This window comes from Canis lupus, chromosome X (assembly GCF_048164855.1).
Source record: "Canis lupus baileyi chromosome X, mCanLup2.hap1, whole genome shotgun sequence".
In the NCBI taxonomy this organism is placed as follows: domain Eukaryota; kingdom Metazoa; phylum Chordata; class Mammalia; order Carnivora; family Canidae; genus Canis; species Canis lupus.
This window is the reverse complement of record NC_132876.1, coordinates 54,064,177-54,085,299: the sequence shown is the minus strand read 5'-3', so window position 1 is coordinate 54,085,299 and position 21,123 is coordinate 54,064,177. Positions and strand designations below refer to the sequence as shown.

The window sequence follows — 21,123 nt, the reverse complement described above, 5'->3', positions numbered from 1 at the left end:
CATGTGCAGAAGATACAATTAACTTTCTTAACACAGCAACAGTCACAGAGAAGCAGAAAAAAAATGGAAGTAGAGAAATTTATCCCAAATGAAAGAACAGGTCAAAGCTACTGCCAGAGAGGTAAATGAAACAGAAATAAGTGATATGCCTGGGAGAGAATATATAGTAATAATCATAAGGATACTCACTGGACTTGAGAAAAGAGTTGAAAACATAAGTGACACCCTTAACACAGAGATAAGGAATAACAGAGCAGAGATAAAGGACACAATAAATGAAATGAGAAACATTCTTGATGGAATGTCAGGATGGAAGAGGGAACAAAAGGAATTACTGACTTGGAAAACAGAGTAATTGAAAGTAATCAAGCTGAACAAAAGAGAAATGAATTATTCAAAATGAGAATAAACTTAGGGGATGCTGACTCCATCAAGTGTACTAACATTTGTATTATAGGAGTCCACAAGAAGAAGAAGAGAGAGAAAAGGTGGAAAAAAAATTATCTGAGGAAATAATAGCTGAAAATTTCACTGTTCTGGGGAATGAAACAGATATCTAGATCTAGGAGCTACAGAGAACCCCCAAGAAAATCTACAAAGGTGGATTCACAGTAAGAAGTATTATACTTAACTTGGCAAAATATCATGATACACGTCTTAATAGCAGCAAGGCAAAAGAAGTCAGTAATATGCAAGGGAAAACCCATACGATTAGCAGGAGAGTTTTCAACAGAAACATTTCAACTCTGGAGGGAGTGGCATGATGTATTCAAAGTGCTGAATGGGAAAAATTTGCAGCCAAGAATACTCTGTCTAGCAAGGCTATCTTTCAGATTAGAAGGAGAGAGAAAAGAGTTTCCCAGATAAACAAAAATGAAAGGAGTTCATGACCACTCAACCAGCTCTGCAAGAAATATTAAAAGGGACACTTTGAGTGGAATGGAGACAACCAACCATGACACTTTTGAGGTGTGAAACACAAAAATCAGAAAAAAATGAATATTTTTGTAAAAAAACAATGAACAAACAATAATAGGATGTAAAAACCTAATAACATATACTTAGAACATGGGGAGGATAGAAGAAAAAATACACTCAAACTTAAATGGCTATCAACTTAATATGGATAGATATATACAGAGGAGGTTTTATACAAACCCTAAGGTAACCAAAAACCATTAATAAATGTGCAGAGGAGGGGATTCCTGGGTGGCGCAGCGGTTTAGCGTCTGCCTTTGGCCCAGGGCGCGATCCTGGAGACCCGGGATCGAGTCCCGCGTCGGGCTCCCGGTGCATGGAGCCTGCTTCTCTCTCTCCCTCTGCCTATGTCTCTGCGTCTCTCTCTCTCTCTCTCTGCGACTATCATAAATAAATAAAAAAAAAAAAAAAATTAAAAAAAAAAATAAATGTGCAGAGGAAAAAGAGAAAGCCAAATATATCACCATAAAAATCAGCAAAACATGAAAGATCAAAATCTTCAGAAACAACTACAAAACATAAAATGGCAATAAATAAATATCAGTAATTATTTTGAGGGTAAATCAACTAAACATTCCAATCAAAAGACATAGGGTGTCAGAATGAATTTAAAAAAAATAAGACGCATCTATATGCTGCCTACAAGAGACCCATTTTAGACATAAAGACACCTAGAGATTGAAAATGAGAGGATGGAGAAAAATCTATCATGCAAATGGGTATCAAAGAAAGCCAGAGTAGCAATACTTACATCCAAAAAAGTAGACTTTAAAACAAAGACTGTAACGAGACAAAGATGGACACTATATAATAATAAAAGGGACAAGAAAAAACAATTGTAAATATTTATGACCCAATCTGGGAGCACCCAAATACATAGTATTTTAAGTCCTAGTCACAGAAATCAGACAACAAAAATAAGTAAAATGGGGGACACCTGGGGGGCTCAGTCAGTTAAGCATCTGCCCTTGGTTCAGGTCATGATCTCAGAGTCCTGGGATCAGGCCCCACATTGGGCTCCCTGCTCAGCAGCGAGTCTGCTTCTCCCTCTTCTTCTTCCTCTGTGATCTCTCTCACTCTCACTCTCACTCTCTTTCAAACAAATAAATAAAATATTAAAGGGAAATGTATCCAAATGGGTAAGGAAGTAGAACTTTCAGTATTCATTTCTATACACCAGTGATGAAGTAGCAGAAAGAAAAATTTAAAAAACAATCCTATTTACAATTGCACTTAAAGTATTAGGATTTCTAGCACTAAACCAAACCAAAAAGATGAAAGAAATAATCTTTTAGTATCATTTATTATTATTTCTTTAGCTCTTTTAGCAGTAAAGTGAGGTTATTTGATATTTTTCTTACTTCTTGAGGTAGGCTTATAGTGCTATATACTTCCCTCCTAGGGCTTCTTTTGCTGCATTCCAAAGGTTTTGGACCATTGTATATTCATTTTCATTTGTTTCCGTGTATTTCTTTTCTATTAAAGGTTTTATATTAAAGATTAGAACAGAAATAAATGATATAGAAATGAAACCCAATAACAACAGAATAGCTCAATGAAAGCAGGAGCTGGTTCTTTGCAAAAATTAGTAAAATTGAGAAACCCTTAGTCAGACTTATCAATAGGAAAAGAGAAAGGATCCAAATAAATAGAATCATGAATGAAAGATATCACAATCAACACCGAAGTAATACAAACAATTATATGAGAAACTATATGCCAACAAATTATCCAATCTGGAAGAAATGGATGCATTCCTGGAAACATATAAACTACTGAAATTGAAAGAGGAAGAAATAGAAAACCAGAACAGATGCATAACCAGCAAAGAAATTGAATCAATACTAAACGATTTCCAACAAATAAAAGTCAGGGCCAGATGGCTTCCCAGGTAAATTATACCCAACATTTAAGGAAGAGTTAATACCTATTCTTTTCAGACTATTCAAAAACATAGAAAAGGAAGGAAAACTTCCAAATCCTTCCATTCTGTGTGGCCAGCATAACCCTTATAACGATAGTTAGTGGAGACTCCACTAAAAAAGAGAACTACGGGTGAATATCCTAATGTACATGGATAAAAATTTTTAATGACATCCTAGCAAACAATTCAACAATACATTATAAAATCATTTACTGTGACCAAATGGGATTTATTCCTGCATTGTATATGTGGTTCAATCTTTGCAAATCAATGGTTATATGCCACATTAATAAAGGATGAGGACAATATGATTACTTTAATAGATGTAGAAGAAGGATTTGACATAGTACAGCATTCATTTATGATAAAAGCCCTCAACATGATAGGTTTAAAGGGAACGTACCTCAGCATAATAAAGACCATATATGACAAATGCACATCTAATATCATCCTCAATGGGGGAAAACTGAGAACTTTCCTCCATGGTCAAGAATAAGACAGGGATGTACACTCTTACCACTTAACAGAGTACTGGAAGTCCTAGCCACAGCAATAAGACAAGCAAAAGAAATAAAGGTATCTGAATCATCAAGGAAGAAATAAAATTTTTACTATTTGTAGGTGACATGATACTCTATATAGAGAAATGTAAAGATATCACCAAAAAAACTGCTGGATCTGATATACAAATTCAGTTCAATCACTGGATACAGAATCAACCTAAAGAAATCTGTTGCATTATAATATACCCATAATGAATCAGCAGAAAGAGAAAATAAGGAATCAATCCCGTTTATAATTGTACCAAAAACAATAAGTACCTAGTAATAAACCTAACCAAAAAGTTGAATGACCTGTATTCTGAAAATTTTAAAACACTGATGAAAGAAATTGAATAATGAGAACTACTGATTGGTTCAGATGGTTAAGCGTTGGATTCTTGATTTCAGGTCAGGCCATGTTTTCAGGGTCATGAGATCAAGCTCTATGTTGGACTCTATGCTGAGTGTGGAGCCTGCTTAAGATGGTCTCCCTCCCTCTGCCCTCCCACCCCCATGCTTGATCTCTCTAAAAAAAAGAAAATACAAAGAAATATACTACACAATGAAATGAAAGGACAGTCCATACTTATGAACTAGAAGAACAAAGATGTTAAAATGTCTGTTACCCAAAATTATGTTCATATTTACAGCAATCCCTATCAAAATACCAACAGCATTTTTCACAGAGCTAGAACAAAAAATCCTAAAGTTTGCATGGAATCACAAAACACCTGGCATAGTTAATGCAACTTTGAAAAAGAAAAGTTAGAGGCATCATAATTCCTCACTTTAAATTATATTACAAAATTCTAGTGATCAAAATTGTCATAAAAATAGATACATCTTTGAAACAGGATAGAAAATCGAGAGATTTTTTCCTCAACGCTATGGTCAATTAATGTTGGATCAAACAAGAAAGACTATTCAATGGGAAAAAGACTGTGTCTTCAAGAAATGGTGTTTGGAAAACTGGATAGCAACTTGGAAAATAATGAAACTGGACCACTTTCTTATACCATACACAAATAGAAATTCAAAATGGATTAAATCTCTACTTGTGAGATCTGTAAGCATCAAATTTCTAGAGGAGAAGATAGGTAGCAACCTCTTTGATATTGGCTGTAGCATCTTTTTTCTTGATCTATCTCCTGTGGCAAGGGAAACAAAAGTAAAATTCTTGGGACTACATCAAAATAAAAAGCTTATGCATAGCAAAGGAAATAATAAAAAAAATAAAATGTAACCTACAGGATATAAGAACATACATACAAATCATGTATCTGACAAAGGGTCAGTATCTGAAACTATAAAGAATTTATGAATCTCAATACCCAAAAATCAAATAATTCAGTTAAAAAAATCTTAGAAGACTTGAATAGACATTTCTATATAAAAGGCTTACAGATGGCCAAGAGAACTGTGAAAATATCCTCAACATCCCCTACCACCAGGGAAATACAAATCAAAACTACAATGAGCTATCATTTCACATCTGTATGATTGGCTAAAATAAACATCACAAGAAATAGGAGGTATTGAGAAGATGGGGAGAGAGGGAACTCCTTTTATACTGTTGGTAGTAATGCAAACTGATATAGTCACTATGGAAAACAGAATGGAGTTTCGTCCAAAAGTTAGAAATAGAACTACACTATGATCCAATATTGTCACTACTAGATATTTACCCCCAAAGTTAAAAAATACTCAAATGTATACATGCACCTCTATGTTTAGAGTATCATTATCAAAAATAGTCAAATTTCAAATAGTCCATCACCTGAGGAATGGTTAAAAAAGTTGTGGTATATACAATGAACAATTACTCAGCCATAAAAAAAGAATGAAATCTTGTCATTTACAATGACATGAATGGAACTACATAGTATTATTCTAAGTGAAAGACATCCATCAAAGAAGGACAAATATAAAATTTCACTTGTGGAATTTAATGAAGCAATGGAAACAAGTACTAGGGAACAAATAAGACACACACACACACCAATCAAGAAATGGACTTTTATTTAAGGAGAAGAAAGGATGGTTACCAGAGAAGTTGTAAATGAGGTGAAAGGAGGGTGGATTACATAGGTCGGTCATGGTGATTAAGGAGTGCACTTGTGTTGAGTACTGGGTGTTGTATTTAAAAGTTGAATTACCATGTTGCATGTGAAAGTAATGGAACATATGTTTTCTAATTAGAATTAAAGTAAAACTAAATTTAAAAAATAATGATATGAGAAGTAGTATCTCCAATGCAAACCTAAAATGTTCTTTTAAGAGTATTATTTAATTGATTTTAATACTAACATTTCATGTCAGAATTAAGGGTATGTAAACATTAAACTGGCCCAAAATATCTTTTGTTTTTTTGTGTAGTATCCTAGTGTAATATAGGCACAGTCACAGTGACAAGTATCTCTGTCCTAATGATTTTCAAATTAAGGAATTGCTTCAAATTAGGAAAGCTTTTTGTTAACCTAGCTTTGGAATGGCATGATATATGCTAATTGCTAACTTTGTCTGCATTGTTTTTTAAAGATCAAATGGGCACAGTGGTAGTTTTCATTAATCTCATACAGAGCAGCTAATTAAAATTTTCATTATTATCTCTCCATTATCTAGTTGTTTCCTTTGTTCAGTATCAGAACAGGATGTTAATAATAAGTCATTCTTGGATTATAGACCTATTAAATATAGTGAGAATTAGTTTATTGCACTGTTTAGTTTTTACATGATTTCTTTAACATTTTATTGCAGCATATTGATTGTGCTGAAGATATTTTGTCATTTGGAATAGAGATTTTATAATTCAATACTTAGTGCTTTAATTTTTTATACAATATTGGGAGAAAGGGACATATGGTGGAAAAAACAAATAACCAGAGTACCAGAATATTAGTGTTTTATTCTTGAAACCTCACTAATTAAGGGAACTTGGACTGTCACCATGATTTTCTATTTCTGTAATGATGCTATTAGATGAGCTGATATATAACAGTCAGCTCATCCTTTGTGTACTATTGTTTTCATAATCTTCAATTATGAACTTACATTAAAACCCTTGAAAGCTTGGTAAAAGTTATTTGTTTTACAAGGTTATATATTTTTTATATTGCTCCATTTTATTGCTACCAGTCCTTATAACCGCAGGGTATCATAAATTACATAATTTAAGCCTGTTTATAAGAGTTGAGGGAGTAGGGAGTCCCAAGGTATTAGGCTGGCCCAGTTGTTCCATGAGAAATAAATATCTCAGCTATGACTAGATAGAAGAAGGAAACAAACATTTCTGAGTAACTTACTGTGTTTATGAGATAACACATAGGAAATGCCTGTTTTAACTCTTTATATGCATTGTCTTAATCCTTTTAATAAACATGAGGGTAGGTTTATAATAAATATGATCCCCTATATCATGAATATGCAAACAGGTTTATAGGGATTAGTTGAATAGTCTGCTCAATAATTACCTAGAAGATAAGTGAAGTGGTCACAATTAAAACTCAGTGACACTTTGAGCTCTTCCTAGGATGCCTGCCATACATTGTCTCAATTTACCTGTTCTACACTAGCATTTCTGAATATATGGTAATGGAATATCTCAGAACCATAATATTGTGAGGTAAAACTAACCTGAGTTTTGAAGCTTCAGCATGTTGAAACTCATGAGACATTCACCTATTTGTTTATTCACGATCAGTTCATCTATCCATTCATTCAAGAAGTGTTTTGAGGGGCACTTGAGTGGCTCACTTGGTTAAACATCCAACTCTTGATTTCAGCTCAGGTCTTGATCTCAGGATTGTGAATTCAAGCTCCATGTTCAAGCCCTCAGCATGGAGCCTACTTTAAAAAAAAAAAAAAGAAATATGCTTTGAGTACTTACTGTGTGCCAAGCATTGTGTTAATATCTAGAGATACAGTGGTGAACAAGGTTGACAAGATTCCTGCCTCATAGAGTTTATGTTTTAATGAGGAAGACACAGTAAACAAGTAAAGTACTAAACAATATAAGGTTACATAGACCTAATACTATAATTGAAATTTAAAATGCTGAGATGATGCATGTGGTGGGTTGAGGACTATTGGGCTGAGACTTAGATGATGAGTTAGTAATGGAGATGTCAGGAGTAAGAATCCTTCAGGCAGAAAAAACAGCAAATATAAAGGTTTATATTCTACAGTAATAAACTCATGTACAAGCCTCCAGGGAAGAGTCAATAGGGCCTTGTTATCCATTAAGAGAATGAGTTTGAGGGTCATATGAAAGTGGCCTATGACTGCAGACTCGCAACATTTTATACTCTAAATGTTTACTTGCTATCATTCTTTGTGGATCTACAGTCTTAAGAGTTGAGTAAATAAGTTATAGAAATGTGGAAAGGATTTCATGGTGATATTTTTACTTTGCCATGTAATGATCCATTCAGTAGAAGTCTTGAACATCTGTAAATCCTAACAAACCAAGAAAAATAAAGTTGTGTACATTACAGAAAATATGGGAGCTAACTATGAAATTGTATTCCTTGTTCTGTAATTGTTATGGTTAGATTCAATAATAGCACACTTCCTTTGAGGCTCACTAAAGCAAGTCATTGTGTTAGATACTTCGCATATATGGAGTTACAAGTCTAGAAGAGTGATAGAAGCAAATAATGACCCCTACCCCAATGTCTTAAGTGTTGTAATAGTGATAGTGCTACAGCACTATAAGGGAACACAATTCCCCTACAGAAGACGTTATCAGACTTCAAACATTTACTTACTATTCAATGGAATTTTAAAATAAATTAGACATTGAGAATGATTGACAATTTCTATATTGAGGATGTCTTCTCAATAAAAGTCAAACACGATGAAACCTTATGGAATCCATTTCTCATTATCAACACATTTTTTTTTGTAATTCTGTATCCTCTAATGATATGCCTTCTACCAAATTGAAAAAAAAATGCTTTCCTTATTCTATCTTGGGTACTTACAGAAACTAAGTGTGTTTAGTATGAACTTTGAAAATACGACTCAAACTAGAATTTTAATTCAGAGGAATATATTTGTAATATAGGAATGGGGCAGTTATGATTATACATATCTAGAATGTGATACTGAATTATTAGTATAATGAATGTGTTGATGATGTTTTCCTCTCAGTCTTTTCCCCAAACTACTTGTGTAGTTATGGCAATGTGATGAAGCTAAGGAGCTGTGATGAGATAATAAATTCTAGAAATAACTATGTATTTTATAAATTGAGCTAAATACTAGTCATTATCAGATAAATGCATTTAATGGCTTTTTAAGATTAATCTACAACATGGGAGTAACATAGGAAGGAATAGTTGGGAATTAGTGAATAGATTAACATGCTAAGTCGAGACTGTATTGTTTTTCATTTTAATAACTTTTCACTTGTTTTTAGAGGTAAGCTAATTCTCTGATATATTTCAATAGTTTTGGAACATGATAAGGTTTTATATTAAGTTTTGGTCACTGTATTTTTTCAAATAGAATATAAGGATCTTAACTAGGTAAATTAACATGATTTGTAAATGTTCATCCTGTGGGTTTAGTAGTACCAGGTAATGTTAATGCCAGTGTCTGGATTATAAATTTAGGCATCCCTGTCAGTGACACTTAATCTCAAGTACATAGTCTGTTTAGAATATGAGCACTAGAAGTGCAATTTCCTTTTAAATGAGGATGAGGAGAGTGTTGGGATATATATAACATGATTTTACCACATCAATTCTATGACCAGGAATTTTTAAGTGCATAGCACTCTGCTCATCTTTTTCTACAGTAAAATATGTACTTATTCATGCATTGTTTTATGTTCAAAGTTGTTTTAAAGCCTGTTGTTTATATAAAATGATATTTTTTTATAGGGAGGTCTGAAAAACAGCAAACATGAATGCACCTTGTCTTCACAAGAATATGTTCACGAATTACGATCTGGTATTTCAGATGAGAAACTTCTTAATTGCCTTGAATCTCTGCGTGTTTCTTTAACCAGCAATCCTGTCAGGTAGGTCATTCTTATTACTTTTATATGATTCATTCAGTTTATACTGTATGTAGTTTTTAGAAATACAATCATTTACATCATTTTAACCTCACGATTTTCTGACTAGCATTCTGATATTAGCTAAGAAAACAGCAATGTCTGATTATAAGTTTGCAAACATTTAAAAGATAGTTAATCTAATATCTTAATAATGTGTAATTTAAGAATACAAATATTACTTGTATGTTTAATTCCTCATTCATTATATAAAACATGGACCCAGAAGTTAAATATCTACATTTATTTGGCAATCTGTATGCTCAGATAACAATCAGTGTGTATTTATTTGTAAAACAAATTAAGTATTATGGCTCTGATATTATTTATTTTTAACCTGAGAAATAAATACAGTTTTTTATTTTACAAGTTTTAGATATACTATTCATATGTTTTTGTATTTTGAGATAGCAAAATTATTTTAACCAGTAAAATAAATGAGAGAAGGTACTAATGAACTCAAAGCTCTATACATTTAGGCTGTTTTTTAACCACAAAGGGTTTTTTAAGGAGTTCTTTACCAGTGGTGGATTCCACTAAGTGATGTCCTTCATTCATCATAACAAAAACTTTAAGTTAATTTTAACCAAAATAAAATGTTTTATGAGGAAAAATACGTTTTCAATGTAATATGAAATCATTCTGGGATATATTCTTATAAATTGCTACAACCCAAAGTTCAGAAAATACTGCATAAAAATATACAGAAATGGTATTTTGATTTTAGTCACGTTTTTCTTAATATATAATGGAGCCCGCATTTTGTATTTCTCTCTGACCTATTAATAGAACCTTGACAATAATATAGAGTTTATTTGTATTGATGTAGAAGTTCAAAATATATGATATTATTTATTTTTACCTATAGACATTTGTCAGAATAACTGGAAAATTATAATTCTGTAATAAAAAAATTAAAAAGGCAATGGTAAGATGTGACTCATTTTGAGTATGATGATCATTCCAAGATGACTGTCTTGTCATTTCTTCTAGAATGCTTTTAGTCTTAATGATTTGAACAAGAATATGAATTCTTTGAGAACCATAACCATTTTTGGAACCCCTGCCATGTAAACCTACAGCTCTTTACCATAGTGCACTGTGTGCTCTGAAATTTTCTATTGAAATTTTCTGGTTGATTAAATGGGTGAATAAATGAATATTTAAGAAGTAAGTATAGAAGAAGTTGCACTTAGGAATGAAGGAGAGGGGTACCTACTAAAAATGCATTTTTATAAAGATAGCAAGAAAGGCTTGAAACTACATGCAGGGCCTTTAAAATATAGCACAGCAACTACCAGACAACTCCAAAGAATTATGGGACCAGGTGAGAAGCTGGTAGGTCCTGATTGGCTGGAAGCAGCAGTGTTCTGGTAGGTGATTAGCTCCACAGGTCACATGAGGCTCTTTGTATCAAAACACGTCAAAGCTTTTGATTATAGCCTTCTGAAGAGGTTAAAGCACACTTGAGGAACTCACTGACTAGAGCCAAAACCTATCTCCTAATCTGTCTGAGCTCTCCTTAAGATTAATAAGAGTGGGGTTGTTACCTATGCCAGCACCTCTGCTGTGGGTGGAGCTTTTGGAAGCAATGAATGGTCATTTAAGGGTGGTGCAGCTACTGCTACTAAGGCCTCACGATCCAGGATGTGAATCTAGGATATTGTTGTGTAAACCAAATGCTCACCTCCACCCTGGTTGACAATGTCTCTATTCTGGGGATAATCAGGAACGCAGATAGGGCTTCAAACTACATTTTTAAAATAGAATTGATGATGTGACCACCAAGCTTATTGAGGTCCACCAGTGGCTGGGAAGAAATAAAGCAAAATGGGGGATGTTGCTTCTTCCAGTAGGAGTATATATCAAAGTGATTGGTGTTCTCAAATATTTTAAAGAAGTAAAGGGTCTTGAGGTATTGAACATCCGTGTTTTGGAGGACATGAATGAGTCCACCACGCATATTCTGGAAATGGTCAATGCACATATGATACTGGATAAAGCCCACCAAGTGGCCTCTGGGCCCAGTTGGCCTGTTGTCCCATCAAACATAGATGAGGTCCAGAATTATGGCGAGTACCACAATCTCCACTTCATCTACAAGGAAGTCCTGCATTTAGAATCTTGAATGTCCTCAATAGGAAGGCAACAGTGTGCATGAGCTCCAGACTCAGCTTCACAGCATGAGTGACAGGGCCATCAAGCAAGCCCTTGATTATCTCACCAATGAGGGCTACATCTACCCCACTGTGGATGAGGAGCATTTTAAATCTGCTGATTGAAGCAGGAAAAAGATTTTTCATTTTCTGAAGATCCTTGCCTCCATCTGTGAGTGAGTTTAATCTGTTGACTTTTAGGAAGTAGATTTTTTTTGCAACAAAACATCTCAACTGGCATCCTTTTGAAGCTCACTGCTTTTCCAAATGCTTTGAACTTTTCTGTTTTTCTAACTGTATTTGAAGCTCAGAAGGAGATGGTAATGGATAAATTGACTGGACTTTTTGTTGGATTTATCAGCAAGCAAATGAAAACAGTCCTGTATGAATGGATTTGGGAGAAAAAAGGTTCAGAAGAAAATTAAAAATTATTTGTTGTGTGGGAGCTTCTTTTTCTGAAATGTCCATATATTAGGAGACTATAGATGCAGTCAGGGAACCAGTTAAGAGACAAAAACAAAAATTCTGTTGTTTTTACATTAGACTTTCTGTGTTTGGATTTATAGTCCTATTATCTCTTGCTAAATATAGTAACTGACTAATTTGTGCTGAAGAGAACAATTTATGAATTCAGATGCTGAGTTCAATATTTATTGAGTGATTTGCTCTTATCATAGATATATGTTTTTAAAAAATAAAATTATGTTTAACAACTCTTATTACCACAGGTTTATGTTTTATAACAATAAGATTTTACTACCTTTAAATACCAGATCTTATTAATATAAGTTTATGTTTAAAAATAAGATTATAACTAAAATAACAGCAAACATAGGTTATGCTATGTTTAAGTGCACTTTTTAAAGAATAAGATTATACTATGTTTGAAAAATGTTTTCTTAAAATGTTATTAAGTTTAGTAATTACTTCAAATATAATGTGGTGATATTTGGATTAAATTGTAGTCTGTTGTAGTTACATGGTTCATGGACCAGACTTTCTGTAAGTTTGATGTTCTGATGTATTCTGTAGAGTACTAAATGCTCAATTTTATATATAACAAAGTTTTATTCTTACAGGTTAAGCAAACAAATAAAACTAATCATATGAATATTAAGCTTAGTTAATAACTTATATTTTATTTGAACATTTTATTTAAAATACTTTTTCAAAAATACTTTCCTTTGTGATTTTTTTTCTAATTTCACTTGAAAAGCCTTTTGTTTTGTTTTTGAAGATCAATACTTTTAATTAATCAGAATAAATTTTTCTCCTCAATATAATAACACATCCTAGTCATAATAAATAGTACATACTAGTATTTATTAAATTATGTGATACCTTTAAATAATGGAATAAAGTAAGTCCTCAGTTATATACATAAAGATGATACCTTTTAAGATACTAATTTTGTTATATTAGTAGAGATTTGGACAGGTAGAAGAGAAAATCATCAATTGTCTTAGCTGCATTCACAAAAATGAAGTGTAAAACATTGAAAATCCTTTAAGTGCAGCATTGACAGTAATCCATACTGTCAGGAAAACTATCAGAATATGGTCTTTTTTGCCAAACCTTATGAAAACTTGCTATCAATACTTGTTTAAGCTTTCTGAGGCATAAAATTAACTTTTCCTCCTCTCAGAAACAGAAAATTCATAAATGACAATTTTTCAGAAACAACAAATAGTTAATATATCTATTTTTTATTGAAGTCATCAGACGTCTCTGCAAATTCTAGTCTTTATAAACATAAGAAATTCTGAACTACTCTTGAAAGTTTGCCTGCCTTGAGGAAAACCACATTGGAGGAGAAGCAATGAGGGGTGTATTTCTTCCTTAGAATTTCAGTGTGGAAAGATACAGTCTAGGAGATGTGTGAGTGTGAGTGTGAGAGTGTGTGTGTGTGTGTGTGTGTGTGTGTGTGTATCTGTGATATCACACAATTGCAGAAACCCTGAGATCACAGTCTGATATTTTATGACCTTGTAGGTCACTCTCAGAATTGTCTGAGTTGGTTCAAGTGGCCATTGGATGGGTAGCTACTTTTTCCTCACTCTTGGAATATTCCTCCAGAACTAGGGAAATTGTAACCAGAAAAGCCCTTTTTGGCTGTGTTTGTGCCTGGAAACTGATTGATATGTTATGATGTGTACACCAAAATTAAGGGAGGACCAATCTCTCTCCTTCTGCTATTATCTGGCGATAACTGTCCTTTTTCTCTGTTCCTTGGGGTTCTTTCTAGCTTTATCAATTACCTTTCAGCTCCTCTTATTCTTCTGATTGAAATCATGTGCTTTACTGGAATTCTACTGCAAGTAAGAGACTCCAGTGGAAGAATAGTAAGTACATCTGCCTATAAAATGAATAGAAATCAACAAACTTTTTTAGGTTGGGTTATCTTATACATGCATATTTCGGTGGCAGATTTTTAAAATGCATTTTAAACCTTCCACCAACATTCATACTTCCTTTTTAGTTTTGTTTAGAAGGTGAATGACTTGGATAGTGCTCCCCTTCCTCTCCAGTCTTGCCTTGTATATGAGCCAAACTTTTGAGGATAATATAACAATCCTTGGGAAATACTATCTACTATTTTGGGCAAAGACATGTAAGCCTGAGGAAACTGAAGAATATGATTGATAATTATAATACACTTAGGGTTGTTTTTCTATGGCTTGTAGGCATATAAGATGTATCATTTATATTGAAATTGATTCTAAATTAACTGAATAAGTAAATTTGAAAATGTTTTCAAATCAAAGCTAATATTATTACTGTTGTTATTAACTGTTAGTAATCATCTTATTTTACCTACTAAATTCAGATTCATCTTTTGAGTATAATCTGAGAAATATAAATTCTTATATTTTTTAAATTTCTATTTTCTTTTTAAAATGATGAATCAAAAAGGTTAGTTACCACCTCAAGACAGTGTGGTACTGGCACAAAAACAGACACATTGATCAGCAGAACAGAATAGAAAATCCAGAAATGGACCCGTAACTATATGGGTCAGTTAATATTCAACAAAGCAGGAAAAAAATATCCAATGAAAAAAAACAGTCTCTTTAACAAATTGTGTTGGGAAAACTGGAAAGAAACATGCAGAAGAATGAAACTGGACCATTCTCTTACACCATACACAAAAATAAATTCAAAATGGATTGAAGACCTAAATGTGAGGCAGGAAACCATTAAAATCCTAAAGGACAACATAGACAGTAACCTCTTTATTATCAGCCATAGCAGCTTTTTACTAGATATGTCTCCTGAAGCAAGGAGAACAAAAGCAAAAACGAACTATTTGGAATTCATCAAGATCAAGAGCTTCTGCACACCAGAAGAAACAACAAAACTGGAATGCCCATGTGGCTTAGCGGTTTGGTGCCTACCTTCAGTCCAGGGCATGATCCCGGAGACCAGGGATCAAGTCCCACATTGGGCTCCTTGCATGGAGCCTGCTTCTGTCTCTGCCTTCTTGTCTGCCTCTCTCTCTCTGTCTCTCATGAATAAATAAATAAAATCTTAAAAAAAAAGAAACAACAAAACTAAAGGGCAACCAATGGAGTGGGAGAAGATATTTGCAAATGATGTATCTCATAAAGGGTTAGTATTCAAAATCTATAAAGAACTTATCAAACTCAACATCTGATAACCAAATAATCCAGTTAAAAAAATCAGATGACATGAATAGACATTTTTCCAAGAAGACATACAGATGAAGGACAGACACATGAAAAGATACTCAATATCATTCACCAGGGAAATACAAATCAAAACTATAATGAGATATCAGCTCACACCTGTCAGAATGGCTATAATGAACAACACAGGAAACAGGTGTTCCTGAGGATGCAGAGAAAGGGAAACCCTCTTACACTTTTGGTGGGAATTGCAAAGTTGCACAGCCACTGTAACAAACAGTATGGAGGTACCTCAAAAAGTTAAAAATAGAACTACCCTATGATCCAGCAATTGTCTTACTAGGTATTTACCCAAAGAATACAAAAATACTAATTGAAAGGACACATGCATCCCGATGTTTGTATAAGCATCATCAACGATATACAAAATTATGGAAAAAGCCCAAGTCTCCACGAACTGATGAATGGATAAAGAATTTTTAAAATGGAGTATAGTATTCCTCATCCATCAAAAATAATGAAATCTTGCCATTTGCAATGACATGGATAAAGCTAAGGAGTATTATACTAACTGAAATAAGTCAGTAAGGGAAAGACAAATACCATATGATTTCACTAATATATGGAGTTAAGAAACAAAACAAACACAGGGGGAAAAAATGAGAGTCAAACCAAGAAACAGACTCTTGACTATAGAGAACAAACTGATGGTTTACCAGATGGGAGCTTGGTGGGTTGGGGGATGAGTTAAATAGGTGATCAAAATTAAGGAGGTCACTAGTGATGAGCACAGGGTGTTGTATGTAAGCATTAAGTCGCTAAATTCTACACTTAAAATTAATTTAAACTGTATTAGCTACCTGGAATTTAAATAAACACTTGAAAGAAAGGAAATGATTCATTGAGGGGGAAAAAAAAAACCAGGGACAAGGAAAAGATACCTGACAATTCATAAATATCATTTCCTACATGAACTCAGCAAGTCTTGAACTTTTAAGGCCATATCCTGTCTATGTGTGACATTTCAGGGAATATCTTTTGTTAAATCTCTTGTCACCTAAGTTATTTCTTTTATATCTAGAAAATGTTTCCAATTTGATGAAATCATTGACCAAAAGTTTCTTGTGTATTTTCCCAAAAATGATTAACATAGGAAATGTGTTGTGGAGGGAAAATAAGGAATAAATTGTGGTAGTTGGATTAATAGAGGCATAGCTTCATTTCATGGATATGCTAATTTTGTTTTATTTTTTAGGTAGTAATCAAACTCTGAAAACCTAAAAAAAATTTAACAAGCCAATATGTAAATGTAATACATAATGATTTTGTATTTGTCTTGTAAAATAATACTACCAAAAAGTATATGTGATTGTCAAGCAAGTATTTCTGGATTCCTCACAAATGTTTATGTAAAGAATAAAATATTTATTTTACCTTTGGGTATATAATAAACTATTAAAAACCACTTAAAAAAAGGTTACCAGAAAGAATTATAAAAATAATTCTTTAAAAATATTCATTAAATCTTTAGTAAGCTCGTACTATATGCATTTAAGTGTCAACTTGATTTTAATAAGCTTAAATTCAATTAACTTCTGAAATGCTCACTAAAAATAGTAGTAGTTAACATTCTAACATTTATATGGTACATATTATTTCCTAGGCAATATTCTGAGATTGAGTGTGTGTATGTCTCTTTGATGCCTAAATTTATATTTCCACCTCAGACCTCTCTTGAGATTCAGACTTTCTCCATTTGTATTTATAGGTGCCTCATAGGCATCTTTAAAAACATTTAAAAATAATAAGAAATTTATAAAGTTAGCATTTACTATCATCTAGGAAATATTCTAAGATTTCGAAATATACACATGCAATTAGTGTATCTTTATTAGTAGTGTCAGCATTGTTTGTTTGCATTTTATCAATGAGGAGCTTGAGGCTCAGAAAGGTTAAGTAGTTTGCTACATTTTATTTTTTTATGTTTTATTTTTTTAAATCAGCTGAGTACAAGTTTCCTTTTTTTTTTTTTTTTTTAAATTTCATTTATTTATTCATGAGAGACAGAGAGAGAGAGGCAGACACACAGGCAGAGGGAGAAGCAGGCTCCATTCAGGGAGGAGCCTGACGTGGGAGTCGATCTGGGGTCTCCAGGATCACGCCCTGGGTTGAAAGCAGGCACTAAACCACTGTGCCACCCGGGCTGCCCAGTTTGCTACATTTTACTTACTTACTTACTTACTTACTTACTTACTTACTTATTTATTTATTTATTTATTTATTTATTTATTTATTTTTTAAAAGATTTTTTTTTTTTTTTTAATTCATAGAGACAGAGAGAGAGAGAGAGAAGCAGAGACACAGGCAGAGGGAGAAGCAGGCGTCATACAGAGAGCCTGATGTGGGACTCGATCCAGGGTCTCCAGGATCACGCCCTGGGCTGCAGGCGGCGCTAAACCGCTGTGCCACTGGGGCTGCCCAGTTTGCTACATTTTAATGCTACATGGCTAGTGTCAGAGCAGATTCCATTCAGGCTGTGTGACTCCAGAACCTAGGCCCTTAACCAGTTCTTTGTACTACTTTACAGTAAGTAAAGTTACTTGGCCTCTTCCAGGAATGTCAGAAGCCATTGTCCCTGGAGGCAGAGTGAAGAGTCTTGGAAGAGTTAATTTTTACTCTGACTGAGCTAGGAAGATGCTAGAGGGTTTTGAGGAAAGGAATGGTATGACCTGTCTGTGTTTTTAAACACAAGCATGAAGCAGGGAGACCAAATGACATGTTTCAGTAAGGGAGCTCGAAATCTCACAGGAATTTTCGGGACATCAGTATAACTATGCCTCATGGAGGCTGATATGGAAGGTCACTTAATGCCCCATAGTCATCCTAGAGCCATCCATGGTTATTTTTGTTGTAAACCTCCCTTAACTTAGCAGAAATTCATGACACATTTACTTGATTTGTTTTGTTAACATGGGTTCTCCCTGAGTCAGTATCTTTTCTTGATATTAACTGCCTGGCCATCTCTGTATTATCCAAATTCATAATGGGGAGACACTGGCCCTCTTTTGTTTCTGTTCAGGCAAAGGTTTTCTTGTCAGGCCACCTCAGTCTGCATGCCAGACCATACTATGATCAGGTCATCCTCTCTAATTATATAAGTTTGCCCATGGTAAAGGAGAGGGGGGTGGGGTGATATGGTCCAGAATTTGCTTACCTAGGACTATTATCTCAGAAGGTAGCTGTGGGGAGTGTTCCCTAAGAAGGGGATATGAGTTTGTTAAGCACCAGCCAGTATAGGAACTTTTATAATTTGAGAAGAAAAGTTACTGCATGGAGTTCTCCAGAAGATCACGAGTTGTATTTTATTCATCCTTTATGTTCAGCATTTTAGCATTATTCCTTGTGGCATTACAAATTGTGTAAAAGAGGAAAAGTAACACACTGCTTCCAGGAAGAGCCTCTGGTGTTCCTATGTGTGTATCGTGGGTTTTAGAGAGAGGGGAAGGAAACAAAGAACATCATTATCTTACTTTTCCTTTGAGTGTCCTGAGAATTGTTAGCAAATCTGGTGAGCCACCCCTAAGCAGTGGTCTCTTTGGACTTTTTTTAATCTACTATTTGACTGTGGTCCAAAAATCTTTCTTCTTTCCGATAAGAGATACTATCCTCAACCTTTTCCTCAACTCCAAAAGTGGTGGTGGTGGGATATGTGTCTACATCACATGCTTAAATTCATTCTGGGAGTGCAGTGTAATATTTTCCCTTCTTGGGAACTCATGGTGAATATTAGCATTGTTTTTAGAAAAGCTTTTTACATTGTTTCAGGAGAGAGACTTGTTTTACTTTATTAACCCAGAGTTTTGAGATTTTTTTTTTATAAAAAGTCTTCTATTATTCCCTAGAAATGCTTATAACCATTAAATAGTATAAATCATAACTTCTATTTCAACCAGATTTAAACCTACCAACAGCCATGAGGTTTTATTTGATCATCCCCTACTTTAGAATCTCTCTGGCAGAAACCAATAAGTAACCAATACAGCAAACAGATAATTAGTTTTCCTACTGGACATTAACAAATGAGCAAACAAGAGCAATGAAAGAACAACAAAATCAGAAAAGGAAAGAACGAAATGTAAGAATAAACCCAAGAATGAGAATAATTTGTATAAGAGGAATTTACATGGAAAACAAAGAGAAATAGTTTATAAAAGGCTAAATCCCTTGAGTGTCTTATATAACAGTAAAAGAATGCTTAAAGTTAAACAAGAATCATTTAATACTATTACTTTAGTTTCCTAGGGCTTCTGTAACAATCATCAAAAACTGGGTGACTTTAAAACAACAGAAATTTATTCCCTCACAATTCAGGTGGCCAGATGTCTGAGACCAAGGTATTGGATGGGAGGACCCTCCTGAGTCTCTAGGGGAGGATCTTTTCCTTGCTCTTTCCAGCTTCTGTCATTCCTTAGTTTTTGGTGGTATAATCCCAATCTCTGCCTCTGTAGTTACATGGCTTTCTCTATGTCTCTGAGTGTTTTTTTCTGTGTTTCTTATGAGGATATTCTAACTGGATTTGAGGCCTACTCTGATCCAGTATCTTTTTATCTTTATCCTTACCTTAATTATATCTACAACACCCTATTTCCAAATAAGGTCATATTGTGAGGTTCTGGATAGATTATATTCCAAAATTTATTTCTAAGATTATGCAAAGGAGAATTATCCATAAAACCATTGAAATAACAGGTTAGCTAAATTCTGTTTAGGTAAAAACCTTAGCTAGTTTAGAAGATCTGAAAAGGTAGAACTATGTACTACTTATAGAACTCTCCTTAATGAAATTAAACTTTATTGGCCTTGTTACCATTATAAAGAAACTTTTTCGACAATACTAAATTCTGAGAGTGTGTTATTTGATAGAGTCACACTACAATTCCAGTCATGAGATCTGTATTTCTAGCCCTTGATCTCTCACTCTCTGTGACTATAGTGCAATCAGTAACCTCTTTTGGCTTCAGGTTTTCCCTGTATAAATGATTTTGGAGCTGTCTAGATCTAAGCTTCTATGTTCTATGTTCTTGTTTGCTTACTTCTAATCCTATTTTATCTTTGCTATTGGAACTAGATTAGTGTTTATAAATGATTTTGAAGAGAAAAATGTTCTTCCATTAGACTGAATGATTTCTTAGCATTTTATTTTTTTGCATTTACAAATATTGTTTAATTAAATACAGACAGGGATTTATAATTCCTTTTAAAATATTGAAGAGAGCAGTTTCTAAATCTTTGTTACATAACTATTTTTCAAACCTGGTGTTCATTAGAATCTGGGCATTTGCCCACTTATGGCTGATTTCTTTCCTTACCACAGTTTGAACTGGTTTCTTTTTGTTAAACCCAGTAAATATATAAACACATACACTAATAGCTTTACAAACATTCTCAAAGTACAGTCATTTCAGAATATTAAATTGAGTCAGAAATTTCAAATTCATGTTATTTAATCATTCAGATGATAAACTCTTAAAGTCATTTCCTTATATTATTTTCTGCCAAAGGCAAATGTTTAAAAATGCATTTTATGAACCATCATTAACTATATCCCCAAATCATTCCCTCACTATGTATTCCCTCAACATATATTTTTTGCTGTTTATGTTCACCTGCACCTGCTTATGCTCTGTAATAGTTACATGCATGTATGTCTGCTTTTCTCATTTATATTTCAGACTCCTATGGAGAAGGGGCCCTCTTGCCCTTTTATTTGTTTCTTGATGGCTGATACAGTGTAATTTACATATAGTATTGTATG

At 33.7% G+C, this 21,123-nt stretch overlaps 1 protein-coding gene across 7 annotated transcripts in view; it reads left to right on the top strand.

Annotated features, from left to right (window-relative positions):
• DIAPH2 (diaphanous related formin 2) overlaps window positions 1-21,123 on the top strand; it is a 1,054,304-nt gene that overhangs the window by 251,327 nt on the left and 781,854 nt on the right. For all 7 annotated transcript variants that reach the window (XM_072816467.1, XM_072816462.1, XM_072816464.1 and 4 more), the window contains one exon: window positions 9,330-9,469. In XM_072816467.1, coding sequence (XP_072672568.1) covers window positions 9,330-9,469 — 140 coding nt within the window. The remainder of the gene's footprint in view (window positions 1-9,329; window positions 9,470-21,123) is intronic.